General features: G+C 37.9%; 1 protein-coding gene across 2 annotated transcripts in view; it reads right to left on the reverse strand.

Annotated features, from left to right (window-relative positions):
• The window catches only part of LOC101871489 (3-phosphoinositide-dependent protein kinase 1), a 67,362-nt gene that overhangs the window by 34,408 nt on the left and 20,052 nt on the right, over positions 1-12,902 (reverse strand). For both annotated transcript variants that reach the window (XM_013130984.3, XM_034065481.1), the window contains 10 exons: positions 8,181-8,450; positions 7,488-7,530; positions 7,146-7,283; positions 6,232-6,376; positions 4,954-5,051; positions 4,088-4,163; positions 2,631-2,699; positions 2,036-2,132; positions 764-937; positions 177-394 (listed from right to left, as the gene is read on the reverse strand). In XM_013130984.3, the coding sequence (XP_012986438.3) occupies positions 177-394; positions 764-937; positions 2,036-2,132; positions 2,631-2,699; positions 4,088-4,163; positions 4,954-5,051; positions 6,232-6,376; positions 7,146-7,283; positions 7,488-7,530; positions 8,181-8,450 (1,328 nt within the window). The remainder of the gene's footprint in view (positions 1-176; positions 395-763; positions 938-2,035; positions 2,133-2,630; positions 2,700-4,087; positions 4,164-4,953; positions 5,052-6,231; positions 6,377-7,145; positions 7,284-7,487; positions 7,531-8,180; positions 8,451-12,902) is intronic.

A 12,902-nucleotide genomic window follows, 5' to 3' on the forward strand; every position in this document is an offset into this window, starting at 1 on the left:
TGTAAATTTTAGAAACATAACATCAGGTATTTGCTGCTGTTGCCTTAAAAATAGAAGTCAATAAAAACATAATTGTTAATCATTTGCTTGAAGGCATTAAGAGGGACAAAGTTATTTTTTTTCTGGATTCCTTACTCTTGTGCAAGTAACAGATGAGTCATGTTCAAAGATCTTACCAAGGATTTCCACCAGCTTGTTTTGCTAGAAGTAACCTCTTTTCATCTTCAGAAAACTGTAAGTCCAGCTCAAAGGAATTGTTGTCAAGATCATGAATGTACTGTTCAATATTTCCTCCTGACGTCTGTGGTGTACTTGTCTCTGGGACAGACAGTGAATGGGAAGAGGCAGAACCAGAAACTTGCATGCAACCAAACTGACTCAGGAGATTGTCATACTAAAGGAGGAAACAAAATGAAGTAAAGGAATTTCTTTGATTAAACAGCTTATTTTGCACTAAACTGCACCTTGTAATTTAAGCATGCTTCTGTTTTTCATCAACAAAAAGGCAGCCTACTCTCTACAAATGAACAAGATTAACTTAACCAAAAAAATTCAAGAGCAAGCCAAGCAATATTTTTTTCAAACACTAACTTCATCAGGGGAGAAAAACCCAAACCACTGTAACCATCAATTTTATATTATTAATAACTGAGTTTTCATTAAAATATAAATAGTTTCAATAAGATGTTTAAGATGCAATGATTATGCTTTACTTAAAGCCTCAGGCAGTATCAGAGCTGAATATAGCAATAGGCAAACATACATTTCCATAACAGTCTTCATCATCCTCTGACATAGCAGGTAAATACGCTGTAAGTTTTGGGGGTGTCTGAAGATGCAGGTTCTCCCACACAATAGATTCAAAGAAAGGATGATCCTTAAGAGGTCCGTATCCTCCCATTTCTTCACAACCTAATCTGTTGGTGGCATCTAGAACCTGAGCAAATTACACTTAAGTTAAAATAATGACAAGGAAGGGGTGAACACCATTTATATTTGCACAGCAGCATGCAAAAACTTAAAAGACAGTTGGGTCATAAACATACATCACTAGAATATAGGGAGATTGCTTACAATACAAGAAGTTATTTATCACTATGCCTTGTAGTAACATTTTGTATTAGACCAGTTCACAGATCTAAAGAAAGAAACACCTCTTTGAGTCCACACAATTTTTTGGCTTTGTTTCTTCATAAAGTCCCGATGAAGCACAGCTCATTTAACTATAGCCCAGCATCACATTCCAGTGATGCAAGCAGCTATGAGAGCTATGGTTGGTGTCAAACACCAGCCTCTCAAGCACTTTGAAACTGTATGCTTCTCAGGTTGTTGATGCAATCTGGACCTTACCCTGTAGCATGCACTGTCTCAGTTACAAAGCTGGCCTGGAAAGAGGAACATGCCGCTAGATCCTTTACAATGGTTGCACTGATCATCATCCAGAGACATAAGTTTCCTCCTACACCATGCTAATACACTAGATTACTGAACTGCAAAAAGCTTATACCACCCAAAATGCTCTCTGCATATTCATTTCAGCGTTATGGTTATATCTCACTAATGAGATAGAACTATCTTTTTCTTCCTACCTGCCAAATATACCCATGCAGAATAATTCTTTGGCTCATAATATTGAGACATGCATTAAGTGCAAGGTAAGTAAGTGTACATTGTAATGAATATATCTCCCTGTAATGTACAGAAAACTCATTATACAACTCAACAATTAATCTGAGTACTATCTAAGTATTGGAATTTTAACTTCTCTGTGTTATTTAGGTATTTAGAACCATTTACTTGCATTTCACTGAGAGGCATTCTTTATCTGAGTTTCAGAATTCAGGTTCAAAATAATTAAGTACCGTTTACCAACGGACACTGATTTTCCAGACACTCACCTATGCACTCAACAATGCCCACATTCTTTCTTATTACAGGGTTTGCAACAGAGTGTAGAAAACTTTAGGAAAAAAGAACTACATAAGCTGATTACATTCCGATGTAAACAAATCATTTAAGAGCAGCAAATATTTACCAATAGCTTTTCAACAAGGTCTTTTGCCTTGGGAAAAAATTTTTCTGGAAAGTCATATTCCAACTTTATTATCTTCTGGAATATAAGATACTCATTTCTGCAAAAGAGAACAAGATTAGTTCTTGCTATTAGTTCTCCATGGTTCTTTCACCTTAACAGTGCATAACGTGGACAAATATTAAACAGGAGATCTACAGGTTAAGTCACATTCCCACAAATCTGTCTAGGGTAAAGCAGTACAGTCTTCCAGGTACCTATGATCCTGTAAACACCAGATACTTGAATAACAACAAGAAATGTTCAAAGGGCTCAATGCAGAGGTGCTTCATACCCTCTTCATGTAGACATAGTTACCTTTATGGTATAAATTACATGTGAAACCCTAGGATAAGCTAAGGAATCTCTCTCAGGAACTCTAGTTACATCTGTATAAGCATCTTCATGACATCAGAAAGGACAAACAAAAGCAGGCACGACATTTACACCAATACTGCACTGGGAAAAGTTGTACTTCAGAACTGGTAGCAAGGTAAAAACCAAACCCAAGTCAATGTATTTATGATTCACGTGTAAAGAAATAGTTTAAATCTCTTACCCAGCTCTAAACGGAGGCAATCCAGCTACAAGCTGATATATTATACATCCCAGAGCCCAGAGGTCAGAGCTTCAAATGAGAAGAAAAAACACAGATTATGCTTCCTATAGGAAGTCTTTAAACTACAATTTAAACAAATTCTTCAGCTTCTGCTGGTTAGAACACAGCACAAGCACACGAGAGAAACTGCCGTCATGTCCACATTGATTTCACTTCATCCCTTGACAGAAGGGTAGACTAGCAACAAGAGTCTAAAAGCAAGTATACTGTAATCATCCCACAACTGAGCACTCAGTCAAAATAATCAATAGGTATGTAATGAGACTGAAAAGAATACTTATTGACCGCTATGACAATTCAAACACGTATCCAACAGTGCAATATATGCTCCTTCAGAACAGAAATCCTTTCTTCAAAATATTAGGGGTTTGGAGTGTCACATTACAACTTTTTTTATGTAAAGCTTTTACTTGATATACAAACGGCCAGGCTATATGGTACATTGGTGAGGGAAGGTCTCAAGTTTTCATGTGTTGGTCTGAAAGAGTATTTTTAACATTTTACCTTTAGGAAAACTATACATAGATTGGTTTAAAGCTCAGAAACAGAAGACTAAAATGCTAATAAAGACTCAAACTTGCTCAAATTAAGAGTCTTCTGTAAAGATGAAGCATTATGTAACTTTTAAAATGAGATGATAGCCTGATGAAGTCTTTTCATCACCCAAAACATCCTTACTAGAAGCCAAAGTGGAAAGCCTAATGGTATTTCTATAATTTCAAGAAACGGTAGCACAAATTGTTACAGTTACTCATATAAGAGGATCTTTTTCCCTGTGGTTTGTCAGTGATTGCTATGATTATCCTTCCACCACTGTAATAAAATAAATATACAACAGTCTGTAAGTTACCATCATGAACAAGTTTAAATAAGAAATTCCTTACAGGTATCACTCATATGAGGCACAAAGATGAGCTTTAAACCACTGCAACTCCCAAGCAGAGTTTAACAGAGATAACTACTAGCTGATCTAAATACAAGTCAAAGAAAGCTGTAGCCTTTCCCCTGACAGAATGTGGCATTCTGTTGCTTTTACAGCAAGGATTACCATCTTAGAGCAAGCTTATACAAATGCAATTAAACCAAGTATAGTATTTGGATAACAGAAGAAGTTTTTCTGATTTATTTATGGGTAAGAGAAATTCAACTGCACATTACACACCGCCTTCTCCTGACAGCACCTGATCCTGTCTGTAACTCCAGAAGGTAGATGAACTGAGGAAACCTGCACTCAGACAAGCAGCAATACTTGTGCAGAAAAAAATATTTCAAAGTCTTAACAAAAATTTACATGGAGCACCTTGTTTCTTTGAAATATTCAGTTTGCTTAATGTATCCCTTCCCCGTTTGACAGTATCCTGACAGTCAATGAAGTTCTGAAATACAGTAGTCCTCACCTTTTGCAGGCAGATTTCTCTGTCAGCAGTTCTGGAGAAACATACTGTGCCGTCCCTACAAATGAGTTTGCCCGTGCTGGTAAGAAAATGGAAAGAAATAAGCCAGAATATACTTACAGAGAAGCCAATCTCCCTCTTTCCCACCCAATTAAAACAAAAGAAACCCCACCAAACAAAACCAACCAACAAAACCCCACAACAACTAAACAAACCACAAAACTAAGGCAATCTATTGCAAGTTATGTAATACTACAAGGAACTCACAGGCATTTCATTTCTCTACCCATTCACAAAATGGAAGAGCCAAATCAATCTCAGCGATACCTATTTAGTTCAAGAAGCGAGGCATTAGGGCACTTCGCTAGGTATAAAATCTACCAATACGAGCTTACTACATTAAAGTAAAAAATTAAGTTCACCAAATTCAGTTCAGCCTGGTGCTTTTTACCAGGCACTGTATGCAGCATCACTGATTCACAGGTTAATACTAAGCAATCTAGTGACACGAGAATTCTATAACTTTCACATTTGAGCAACTCTGATAATCAGCCACTGAGCTTAAATACATAAGCAAAGAACAATTTCAGTTAAGCCACAGTACCTGCTTGTGTGCTTGTCTTGCAATTCGAAGCAGTTCAACTTCCCACTATATTTGGTGATCTAGCTGGCTACATCACTACACCAAGTATTACCTCTTCTGACATAATCTAAGCAGTGACAGTCAAAATTGTTTCAAGATCTCTCAGTAACTTTGTTATGTAAGAGGCAATGGTATTCGAGGGTTACAATTTGGTACATATGTACACTTTCAAAGTAACACTTGCTATAGTTGTCCGCGTCACACTATGACGTAAATAATGGCATACCTTGTCTGCTATCTGCAGATAACACTTTTGCTGTTCCAAAGTCTGTTATTTGAATGTGCATATCTTCATTTAGCAAGATGTTCTCCGGCTTGAGGTCCCTGGAAAAGGCAAATTCTTATATTTAAAGAGCACACAAATTAAAGTTGCAAAACTGTGTAGTGACTTCTGTACATAATGTTACCATAAATGATGCATACCATAAACATTGTTGTGTCAACTTTCCCCTAACTTGGCGCTGTCAACATGCAAACTGCTGACAGATTGCAAAAAGCCCATTCACTAAGGTGGGTTTTGGTTTTTGGTTTTTTTTTTGAGAAAGCCTTGAAACTCTTTCATAATACCAGATTTCCAATATAGACTTAGTAATACTGACAATCACGCTATAGCAATTTTATTACCATTCTCCAGCCTAACACATGGGCCACAGAATGAAAGTGAAACTGGGAATTCTGGAACCTTTTTAACCCTGAAAAACAAAAAAAATTCTACGCTTTTGGTATTCTCCTTTAGCTTTTATTCCAAATTATATCACGGGAAAGTATTAGGAAAATACTTTGTCCTTTTAAATGTAACTGAAAGGAGTAATACTACTATCGGAATTATAATTCATCATCTTTTTGCCAATTAGCATCTGCTCTTCCCTTAACAACTGCTTGGGAACCTACAGATAAAAAGAATTCTTACCCAAAAAGAAGTTCTGCAGTTCAAATTTCTCACATTTACAGCTTTAAGTTGTCTAACAAACATGAATTACAAAACACACTTATCCAGACAATGTAATTACATCAAGAACAACTGCAAAGGTCCTGTTAAAAACTTTGCTAAACTTTACCATTTGCCCAGTTACTGCTTCAGCTTTGTGGAAATTGCTCACTGACATACATTCATTTCACTTTTCTTGATGACATGCTGCACACTGACTCACACCAGCAGAATTCTAGTTACTTGTGGTACATAACACCCCAGAAAGAAGAAATGTACTTAAACAAAAAGCCATCTTCTGCTTTACATCAACTGATCAATCTTGAACAAGCTAATGTTAGCTCTTACTTTTTCCCCACTAGAATAGTTGGTCAAGTAACAGAGATTATCTCTCCTCTGAAAGTTGTCTTTGTTTAGCTCCCAATGTTACCAACAGTACTAATGTTAATGAAATGCTATTATTCTCTCATTAACTTTCCACAAAATCTGTATTTGCTTTAGACTTCATAAACAACACTTCCAGAAAAAACACCTTGTGCATTATCAAATGCACACTGGTTTCAGCTTTGTGATTACCTGTGAATTATTCCTTTCCCATGCAAATACTCCAGAGCTGATACAATTTCAGCAGTATAGAACCTGGTGCAGGTCTCGTCAAATGAGCCAATTTTGCGTATATACTTTAGCAGCTCTCCATTTTTGGCATAGCTAAGCCCAAAATCTGAATGTAAGTTAGTTAAGGTATATCAATAAACCATCCAAGATAAAAGTCCTCACACCTCATTTCAGAGACAAGAACAATACTAAACATACATGAACAATGGGAAAAGAATTGAAGCCAGTTCATTTGAAACTTTAAATGACAGCAATTCAAAACAATTTCTTGAATATATTAACAACCTAGGACCCATGTCCCAGGTTCATATCATGGCAAAGACTACTACATAAACGGTAAATTCTGTAGTTTTCCAGACAGTGACCTAATAATTCATTTAAACTGTGTATATAATTGCCCTTAAAGAGAACTATTTACAGTCATAACAAACATTCAACCCAAGCTTAAAATTGCCCCCATCATCTGTAAAGTTCCAGAGCTTTTAAAGTTTTCATTACAAAAGACAGCAGAGGTTCTGTTAGTGCATGGATATGTGTATGCACAGATACAGGGCCTACTAAAACTGCTAGCAGCCTCTGTGAAAAACACGACTTACTGACCCCAGCAACAAACTGGAATAAAACAATAAAAAGCATAGACATCTCCCCCCTGGCCTGCAAGTCGCTGACTCCGCTCTTTGAGGGAGCACACTCCAACCATTTGCTTAACTTGTATTAAAAGCACAACTGCAAAACTGGTATCGTAAACATGAGGATAATTTAAATACCTGGAGTTATTTTCATAATTCCTGTTAGACAATGTTTCAAAGAAACCCAAAGTGGGGATTGTTTCTTTTAAGAAAGCATCACAGCCAGTTTGAAAATCCAAAGGATACACAGCTTTTCATCATCCTGAAAGGTGAAGTAGAGTTTCACAAAAAAAGGGTGATCCAGGCGGGACATTACGTCTCTCTCCCGTGTCACATATGGCACCTTGTTTTCTTTTATGATATGACGTTTCTCTAGAATTTTAACTTAATGAAAAGAAGACAGCGCAGTCAGAAGCTGTGGCCCCATGGAGCCACCTGAGTCGCCCACATGGCTTGGCTGGTTGATTCTTTTTGTTAGATAAAATGATCATAAACCCACTAATTCTGTCCTTTGAACAGGTGTCTTTTAACAGCACTACTTTGATACTGTATTTGTAAACAGTTTATGTTGAAGGAGACAATACTTACTGGCATATTCCCTAGAACTCGACAGTTCTCGAGCCAAGACAACCTGTTGCCAGAGGAAAAAAAATTATTGTAACCATTCATTAAAGACATACACTAACATGGATTTTGATCTGTCAGTAGGTATTTAGGACACTGCCTGTCCAAAATAAGCTATCACAACTGCAAGCAGCAAAATATTTAAGCATATTTCATATTATGCTGGCTTCAGCAAGGCATCTGCAGATATGCAGTTTGGCACAATGACTTTTTTGGTTTTGCTAGAAAACTTACACATCTGGCTGGGTAAACACAGATTGGCTCCTTTCCCCCCCAGAAGAATTGTGAAGACTGTAACATAAGCCACAGTAAATTGCCAAAGCTTCTTAAAGGGGGGACAAAAAGCAACAACTGCACTGAAGCATATTTATAAAAATCTAGCTGTCACAGTACTTTTCCTTAACATCAATGGCAAATACCGAGGGACCCAATTTTACCTAAAAGTTCAAAAGCAGAAATGAGACAGAGCTTCCAACTATTTACAGCTTTCTAGGAAAATGTTTTAAAGCAAGGGAAGGAAGATTTCCAATTAGTAGAAGCAAGGAATAAAGTTTCAGGGAAGCAGATAATTTTTAAAGAGAAAAGCTTTTTGAGGAACATGTCTTTAAGCTCATCTGCCAACGATATTTGGCACTTCTTATAAAAAAGTAAAGTTACCGTTGAAAAAGATCCTTCACCCAGAATTTTCCCAAATTTGAAGTCATCAGGTCGTTTCTTTCGAGGCTGTGGAGGCTGCTGTCCTGTATGTTGCTGCAAGGAATTTGAACTGGATCTGGATTCAGCTGCAGTGCTCTCCATGTTAGATCCCTGTCTGCTGCCACAGGTGGAAATGACAGATGGAGTGCTGGAATCTGCTTGGTTCCTCACCATTGATGGGGATGAACAGGAGCATAACACCACACTAGACTGGATTGGAACAGCATCATACTGAAAAGAGAAATTAAACTGTTGTTCCTACACATTCAAATAAATGCCACATGGAGTTGCGCAATTTTGATACCAGCATCATGTGAAGTCCTATTTGAAAGGGTTATCATTAAAATGTATTTAGGAGGGAATGACAGTATTTATTTCAGGAATGGCAACTCTTAATTTTTTTACACCACTCTGTTCAAGTCATGCTGTGCACATACACACATACAGCCATAAGCCAAATATCTGATCACTTTTTTCCCCAAGCTCAAAAAAAGGCTCCCTACCACCAAAGGATCGAGCTTCACTGTATATTCTCCTACAAATAACATGATCTTTAAACTTGATTTCCTGCTTACAGGCAATCTTGGTAAGTAGTAGTTTTTCTGAAAGCAAAAAAAATATGTATGCTTAAGCAATGAACACCTGCATTCACAAGTAACATCAGTATAGAGATCCCAGTTACAGGGAACAGTAAATAAATAAGTAAAGCATGAGAACTTTAATGGAGACAGAGGATACTTTACTCCATTTTTACTTGGAATCTCACTTTCTCCAGTAGTATTTCTCTAATACAACCTGGGGAAAGACAGGAAGAAAACAGAGAACAACATACAAGAGGCAGATCAGCTGCACTGTTTAATAACCAGCAATATCTAATACTTTTTTTTTAAGAACGCTCTGGTCCATGACCTTTTAAAACAAGAGAGATTACACTATGTAAATTATACGTAGGGTCACATAAAGACATCCCAAGTCCAAAACAAAGAACCAAATGTAGCCCAGAAAACAGCAAGTACAAAGGAATGTTAAGATTAAGAACAAGGACAGCGGCAGATGTAACAGATTTGAGGTATCAGTTACCTAAGAAATGACAGAACTGTGTAACTATGTTGTATATAACACTGTATGTTGCACCTGAACATTTACAGAGAAGCATACCTCTACACTTCTCTCTCCACACTCCCCATTCTTGTTTTAGTAGCTTATGTCCTGTATTTACCTTCTCAGTTTTACTTTCAAAGATCCCACGAAATACATCTGCAGACTATACGTGTTTCTACATATGTCTTCCTATATGCAAGAGTACAGGCTGGCTCATCCAGTCTAACCTTATCCAGCCACTCTCCTCAAGAGTTCATCTGGCAGATCCAGACTTTTTTAGCGAGACATGAAGTCAATCACTGAAGAATTTTAAGATGTTCTAAACTGTCTGCAGCTCCCAGAGGATGCTCCTGCTTGCAACCACCAATACTGCTCCGCTGGCATGCCAGCAAAGCACAGGTCCTCACACAGTCACAACAGACTTATCTATTGTGTCGTGGATCACCACTGGCCACCCCGATAACCACTGACGTAATCTTTATATGCCCACTTTTTAAAACTAGCTTCTAACACCATCTACTTCCCCAGGTACTTAAGGATATTGTTTCTAATTTGCATCCATATAGAAATTGTTTCTTTCTTAGTGAAACACACTGTGAGTTTGAAAACCTAGTGAGAATAACAGATCTGCTGAAGTGGAATTATAGGATCTACAGACACATAAAAACCTTCATTAACTTATTTTCATTAAATCACTAGAAAGAGGCTTCCTTTTCATTTACATGCCATGTGAAGCAAGTCCTTACATTATGCTTTTCCCCTCTTTGCCCACAAACAGTAGAAATAAACCTTAAAAGAACTTAAATCAATGCAAGACATCCACAAGATATCACTACATTTTTCATTTTATACTTTCCTCGCCCCCCTTTGCATGAAAGGCCAGTCACAGGCACAGCTCCAGCTATGTAAAAGGAGCTACAGCTTTGGAATATTTTTTGCAATTCAGCACTTCGACATTAGCACTACCACTACAACTTCTCATGTATCTAAGCACAGTAAGCATCAAATAAATATCACACTGCTCTGAAGCAAGTACAGCCACAACTGCATCTCTACTAGCTTTTTCCCACTACACAATCTGCAATGCTGTTTTGCTGATGTAGCACTATCAACATCAACAGTAGCAAAAACTACTTGCAGAGACTGGGCCTTCTGAAGCTTCCAGTGTCTTCTGTCCTGACATGATACTGAACTCTGAAGACAACTGAGTATCTTTGCTACTACTGAAACTCTACTAGCAAGATCACATTTTTGTTACAAAGTCAGCAGAATTAGGGTCCTAACCTATCACTGGTCTGACAGCACTGTGTCTGTCATTACTGACTCTTAACTGCATTAAGACATAGGGCAGACATGGTGAGAAAAGCTCTTCCATTCATTTACCTATAAGGCAAATATTTTTTGGAAGCAGATCTTGCTGAGTGCAAATATTATTTACACAAAGCAACATGAGCACTAGCCTCAACTGGTACATTTGTTCTGATTATAAACAATGCTGATGAGACCCTATGAGCTAGAACATTAGCATAAGCTTCTCGCGAACGTTTTTAATGGAAAACTGGATTATAGGTGTACGCAATGAAATACTGCAAACAGATGTCTATAAAAAGCATTTGACTTGGCATTATAGGATGTCTGAAATATGGAATACTGTTGAGGAAAGTGAAAATAGGACATATTCTGAATAACACTGGTTACATTCTTGAACAACTTTAATTAACAGTCATCCCCAAACACGAATCTCTTCCAATTCACACAGGGTTTGACTCTCAAATCAAAACGGTTGAATGAACAATAACTGCATAAATTTAAAGACCGAGGGAAAAAACCACAAACAAACCAAAACCACAACATCAAACCCAAAGACCGGTATCATTTGTCAAAAAATTCATCTCTTACCTAAAGCAATCTCCAGACAAACAGAGAAGCCTTACTTTTGTTTCTACCAAAACATTACTACAAATTAAAATATGGTCCAAGAACTTAGGAGCAGTGGTGGGAAACAAGCGGACAAGGACTTAAGTTGGTCCGTACCTGGATATACAGAACTAGAAAGCACCACCTAGGAGAAGCAAAGTCACATTGCCACTAGTACTGTACAAACATCAAGCAGAAAACCAAACAAACCAGTTTCAGGAGAAGAATCAAGAGAGAAGACACTGAACTCCTGGAAAAATCATCTAATCCTCTGGCTAGAGTTAGCTTCTGAAATCTGTATTTATTAAATAATCCAACTGTCTTGGCCCTGTAGTATTAGGAAATACAGAGCTCTGAAAATTAGGATCACCTGCAGTTCAAGCCCTACTGCATGCACAGATCATGGAGTGGTGAATGTCATAATTGTTAGACTGAATTACAGTAAAAAGCTCGCAGACTATCAGGAAGATACAAACAGCAAAGTCTGCTTAATTAAGTATAAGATTCAGACAGCAACACAGCAGCACTCTAGGCTACCTATGACTTAAACCTTTTCACTTGCAAACGGAATTTGAGAGGCTTTCAAAACAGGTACTATATAATATGGTATGATACCCTTGCCACTGTCACATAGCAAACCACAGTTTCTATGTCTCTGCCAAACATAGCCTTTTGATACAGAAACGATAAGATCTCCCAAAAAATCTATGAGTGGAACATTCAATGTCCAACTTAATACATTTATTTTCAAGTACAAATATGGAATCCATCTATTTATCTGGAAAATTAAGGAAGTGTTTTGCAGGAAGTGTCATGATTATGATGTGATCCCTATCAATATTTAGATTTTCATAAATTCTGCTACACCAGAGTGATTGCCTTGAATGAAGACAATCCAGAATACCAATCATAGAATCATAGAATAGTTAGGGTTGGAAAGGACCTTAAGATCATCCAGTTCCAACCCACCTGCCATAGGCAGGGACACCTCATGCTAAACCATGGCACCCAAGGCTTCATCCAACATGGCCTTGAACACTGCCAGGGATGGAGCATTCACAACCTCCCTGGGCAACCCATTCCAGTGCCTCACCACCCTAACAGGAAAGAATTTCTTCCTTATATCCAATCTAAACCTCTACTGTTTAAGCTTCAACCCGCTACCCCTTGTCCTATCACTACAGTCCCTAATGAAGAGTCCCTCCCCAGCATCCCTGTAGGCCCCCTTCAGATACTGGAAGGCTGCTATGAGGTCTCCACGCAGCCTTCTCTTCTCCAGGCTGAACAGCCCCAATTTTCTCAGCCTGTCTTCATATGGGAGGTGCTGCAGTCCCCTGAGCATCCTCGTGGCCTCCTCTGGACTTGTTCCAACAGTTCCATGTCCTTTTTATGTTGAGGACACCAGAACTGCATACAATACTCCAAATGAGGTCTCACAAGAGCATAGATGGTATGCTTTCAGAAACTGCAGTAAACATCTGTTCTCATACTTTATATGTTCTTGCCTATTTATGCTCCGGACTTCTGTCTAAAAATGGCCTTTCAGACTTTCTAAGTGACCAACTGCATCCTCTTTCTATTAACCAATCGCACATGCCTGTGTGTATGGAGAAAAACGATATACTGAATAATTCATGAAACTCCACTTGGAAATGGAATGTCAGT

The sequence above is a fragment of the Melopsittacus undulatus genome, chromosome 8 (assembly GCF_012275295.1).
Source record: "Melopsittacus undulatus isolate bMelUnd1 chromosome 8, bMelUnd1.mat.Z, whole genome shotgun sequence".
NCBI lineage: Eukaryota > Metazoa > Chordata > Aves > Psittaciformes > Psittaculidae > Melopsittacus > Melopsittacus undulatus.